Source organism: Penaeus japonicus, unplaced genomic scaffold (assembly GCF_977035675.1).
Source record: "Penaeus japonicus unplaced genomic scaffold, GWHDUDI00000001_assembly GWHDUDI00000042, whole genome shotgun sequence".
NCBI classification, from domain to species: domain Eukaryota; kingdom Metazoa; phylum Arthropoda; class Malacostraca; order Decapoda; family Penaeidae; genus Penaeus; species Penaeus japonicus.
Genome location: NW_028234444.1, coordinates 21259219 through 21264218, shown reverse-complemented (window position 1 = coordinate 21264218; position 5000 = coordinate 21259219). Strand labels below are relative to the sequence as shown.

The window sequence follows — 5000 nt, the reverse complement described above, 5'->3', positions numbered from 1 at the left end:
CTTGTGTGGTAGTCCCTTGTGTGGTAGTCCCTTGTGTGGTAGTCCCTTGTGTGGTAGTCCCTTGTGTGGGAGTCCCTTGTGTGGGAGTCCCTTGTGTGGGAGTCCCTTGTGTGGTAGTCCCTTGTGTGGTAGTCCCTTGTGTGGGAGTCCCTTGTGTGGGAGTCCCTTGTGTGGTAGTCCCTTGTGTGGGAGTCCCTTGTGTGGGAGTCCCTTGTGTGGGAGTCCCTTGTGTGGTAGTCCCTTGTGTGGTAGTCCCTTGTGTGGGAGTCCCTTGTGTGGTAGTCCCTTGTGTGGTAGTCCCTTGTGTGGTAGTCCCTTGTGTGGTAGTCCCTTGTGTGGGAGTCCCTTGTGTGGTAGTCACTTGTGTGGTAGTCCCTTGTGTGGTAGTCCCTTGTGTGGTAGTCCCTTGTGTGGTAGTCCCTTGTGTGGGAGTCCCTTGTGTGGTAGTCCCTTGTGTGGTAGTCCCTTGTGTGGTAGTCCCTTGTGTGGGAGTCACTTGTGTGGGAGTCACTTGTGTGGGAGTCACATAGTTATAACTCTCCCTCATCCAGTTATTGTATTTTCATTTTTTTGTTTTAGCATTTGAACTTATTCATAAAGAGGGGTTCTATGTATATTTGAAATGTGTCTATCAGTGAATATATTAATACAATGAATATCATAGTATTAACATAGATTAATTCTAAATGGAACACCGGTTATTTCATATTTCTTCCTAATTACACATATTTCATTTTCGGAGATAATGGAGATGGTAAATGAATAAAGTTGTTTGTTCAAGTATTCATCTGCATATTAATTATATTTCCTGTTTTATTGGTTCTGAAAGATGATATATCTCTACAAAAATTACAAGTTGTTTATGTTTACGGCTACCACCAGGCTCGTAATATATAATCATAATAAGAAGTATTGATTTCTGAACGTTTATATGATGTTTATCATTATGATGAAAATAATTCTTAGATAACATCAATAAAAATGATTTGTTAATATTGATTTTGATTATGATAATGGAATAATCATAAGTATGGAAATAATGACTGTGATAACAAAATTGTTAATAACGATAGAATGGTAATGCGTGTGTGTGTGCGTGTGTGTGCGTGCGTGAGTGCGAGTGCGAGTGCGCGTGCGAGTGCGCGTGCGAGTACGAGTGCGCGTGCGTGTACATGTGCGTGTGCCAGTTTGTGTGTATGTGTGTGTACGTGTACGTGTACGTGTACGTGTACGTGTACGTGTACGTGTGCGCGTGCGCGTGCGAGTGCGAGTGCGAGTACGAGTGCGCGTGTGTGCGTGTGTGTGTGTGTGTGTGTGTGTGTGTGTGTGTGTGTGTGTGTGTGTGTGTGTGTGTGTGTGTGTGTGTGTGTGTGTGTGTGTGTTTTTGTGTGTACGTGTACGTGTACGTGTGCGTGTGCGTGTGCGTGTGCGTGTGCGTGTGCAGTTGTGTGTCACACCAAGTTGACACCAGAGCAGAGTTACCAGGATCTTAAACTACCTTTTGACTGAGAGGTTGCTCTTGTTGATAATAATCGACTGAATAATTTGACAAATTTGTTCAGGCAAGAATGATTTCAAACAGAAAAAGTACATTACAATATTTTCATTTCTTTCAAACTGCCAAGTCTTCTAGAATACCATATCGAAATTTGACAAAAATAAATGAGAATTTACGTTCAAAAATGGGTTGGACTCGTGGGGAATAATAAGCAGACTTGAAATAGGTTTTCCTGTCTTCCTATTTCTTTCCTTTTTTGTTTCAACTGCTTTTTTTTTTAAATACGTATGGCTTCCATTTTGGAGACTAAATAAACTCCAATTTTAATGGAGGAGGAGGTGGAGGTGGAGGTGGAGGAGGAGGTGGAGGAGGAGGTGGAGGAGGAAGAGGTGGTGGAGGAGGTGGAGGAGGTTGAGGTGGAGGTGGAGGAGGAGGTGGAGGAAGAGGTGGTGGAGGAGGTGGAGGAGGTGGAGGAAGAGGTGGTGGAGGAAGTGGAGGAAGAGGTGGTGGAGGAGGTGGAGGTGGAGGTGGAGGAGGAGGTGGAGGAGGAGGAGGTGGAGGAGGAAGAGGTGGTGGAGGAGGTGGAGGAGGTGGAGGTGGAGGTTGAGGTGGAGGAAGAGGTGGTGGAGGAGGTGGAGGAAGAGGTGGAGGAAGAGGTGGTGGAGGAGGTGGAGGTGGAGGTGGAGGAAGAGGTGGTGGAGGAGGTGGAGGAAGAGGTGGTGGAGGAGGTTGAGGTGGAGGAGGTGGAGGAAGAGGTGGTGGAGGAGGTGGAGGAAGAGGTGGTGGAGGAGGTGGAGGTGGAGGTGGAGGTGGAGGAAGAGGTGGTGGAGGAGGTGGAGGTGGAGGTTGAGGTGGAGGAGGAGGTGGAGGAAGAGGTGGTGGAGGAGGTGGAGGAAGAGGTGGTGGAGGAGGTGGAGGTGGAGGTTGAGGTGGAGGTGGAGGAAGAGGTGGTGGAGGAGGAAGAGGTGGTGGAGGAGGAAGAGGTGGAGGAGGAAGAGGTGGTGGAGGAGGAAGAGGTGGAGGAGGAAGAGGTGGAGGAGAAAGAGGTGGTGGAGGAGGTGGAGGTGGAGGTGGAGGTGGAGGTGGAGGTGGAGATGAAGAAGAAGAAGAAGAAGAAGAAGAAGAAGAAGAAGAAGAAAAAAAAAAAAAAACAGCATGTTAGATAATCAAGCGATACCACATGTCATTCAGCAGGACAAATAGAAATAAAACCACGTCTTCACATCCGGCTTCATAATGGCTTTTACAAAGTATACACAATTTTCTACAAGGTGTCAAGAGGAAGTTCTTTTTGGTAAAAATATGAGAAAAAAATATATGTATGGCTTACACACGACATTAAAACACCTACTCGGAGCAACATACAGTGAATTATTTGAATGTAATAGTCTTAATTAAGGGTCAATGACATATACAACTTCAAAATACTGTAAAATACATTATGCGTTTACTGCTCTCCAGTAAACGGAAACATAGCTAGTGAAGCAAAGAAAGAAAAGAAAAAGTACAAATTCTCAATCTTGAATTTCTTGTTTAAAAAAAAATACAAAATACAAAATTATTTCAAAGAATTGTTTTACAGTAAAAAATATATAAGGCGAACTTAAATACAGAAAAAAAAAAAAATCTTGAATTATCTCTCACCTTAATGACAATTATCACTGTCATCATTTTTTCTTTTTCTTAAACATAGCTTTAAAAGATAAGTCACAGCAGTTCATGTTAATAAAATATAGATACAGAGGAAAAGAGAGGGAGAAGGAGAGGGACAGTAAGAAAGGGAGAAGAGAAGATGAAGAAGTAGAAGAGAAGAAGAAAGAAAAGAAGAGAAGATGAGAGAAGTGAAAGGGTATAGGAGAAGAGAAAAAGAAGAGAAAGAGAGAGAGAAGAAAGAAGAGAGAAAGAAGAAGGAAAGTAGAAGTAGAAGAGAGAAGAAGAAAGAAGAGAAGTGTGAAGAGAACGGGTATAGGGTAGGGAGGGATAGGGAGGCAGAGGGAGTGGGAGATGAAGAGATGGGGAGAGGGAGATGGAGAGAGGGGGAGGGCGAGAGGAAGAGGGAGATGTAGAGAGGGAGAGATGGAGAGAGGGAGGGAGAGAGAGAGAGAGAGAGAGAGAGAGAGAGAGAGAGAGAGAGAGAGAGAGAGAGAGAGAGAGAGAGAGAGAGAGAGAGAGAGAGAGAGAGAGAGAGAGAGAGAGAGAGAGAGAGAGAGAGAAATTGTCTCTGTCTGTCTGTGTCTTACACCACAAATGGCAAGTCGTCACTAATACTACGTCTAACAAACGCCATGAATTAGATCTAACATCTAACTACATTCAAACTAATGACTAAAGGAAGAGGGAAAAGAAATTGAATCAGTTCTAAAGACGGGGGACAGTTTTTCATTTGTGTCGTAATTGTTTGCTTGTTTGAGTTCTTCAAACAATCTCCCCGGCAAATGCTTCAGAGCAAGTCTTCTCTTTTGCGGTGAGAATGATAAAGACTAATGAACAATGAAATAAATAAATACCTAGAAGTAAATAATAATAATAATAATAATAATAATAATAATAATAATAATAATAATGATAATAATAATAATAATAATAACAGTAGTCATAATAATAGGAGTAAAAATATTGATGATGATAACAACAGTAATATTAATAATGATAATAATAGCAATAGTGAAAGTGAAAAATAAAACAAAAAATTACTTTGGCATCTCTTGCAAAAAGAAAACGAGCCTCCCCTTTGAAAGCTGGAAAGGGAAAATAGAATTGGAAAAAAAAATTGGACATTTTTTTGTCACGCCCTTGGGAACACAAATCACGGATGTTGCCTTTCATTCCCATCTTCCTCTTCCTCTTCTTGTCTCATGCTTTTGTCATTTCCTTTTTAGATTCTACTACTGGAACTTCCTCTCCCAAATTTTCTTCTTACTCTTCTTCTCTGTCCTCTTCCATATTCTCTTCTTATTCTTCATCCTCATCCTCTTCCTCGTCTTCATCCTATGCCATATTTTCTTCCAATTCTTCCTCCTTTCTTTCTTGCCATCTCCTCACCCTGCCGCCCCGCCCCTTCTCTTTCCTGTCCCCGTTCTCTTACTATCCTTTTTCTTCTCCTGCCTACTACCTCCTCCTTTTCTTCCTCATCTTCTTTCTCACACTCATCTCCCGTCTTCTTCGATCCCCCTTGCTTCTCCTCCTCCTCCTCCTCGTACCTCACCCTTTTCGTACTTCCTCTGCTTCTCCCTTTCTCCTCCCCCTCTTGTCTTCTCTCCCCCTGCTTCTCCTCCACTGCATTTTCTCCCCCCCTCATAACCTCCTGCATCTGCTCCCCCTACGCTGTGGCCTCATTCTCCCCAGCCTTCGTCTGTGGTGCACCTTTGGCCTCCCCCTTAGCCTCCCCTTCGCCTGCTTTGGGCTCTGGCGGGTCGGGGAACAGGTCGCGGATAGAGCCGAGGCAGGCAGCAGCCGCGTACGCCTTGGCCAGCTTCTTGGACGACGCTGCCACCGAAGGCCG

General features: G+C 44.0%; 1 protein-coding gene across 1 annotated transcript in view; it reads right to left on the bottom strand.

Annotated features, from left to right (window-relative positions):
• Positions 1 to 3471: 3471 nt before the first annotated feature.
• Positions 3472 to 5000, bottom strand: part of LOC122262853 (uncharacterized) — a 35644-nt gene continuing 34115 nt past the window's right edge. The window contains exon 6 of the mRNA XM_043031044.2: positions 3472 to 5000. This exon is cut by the window's right edge and continues 24 nt beyond it. Coding sequence (XP_042886978.2) covers positions 4818 to 5000 — 183 coding nt within the window. The 3' untranslated portion in view covers positions 3472 to 4817.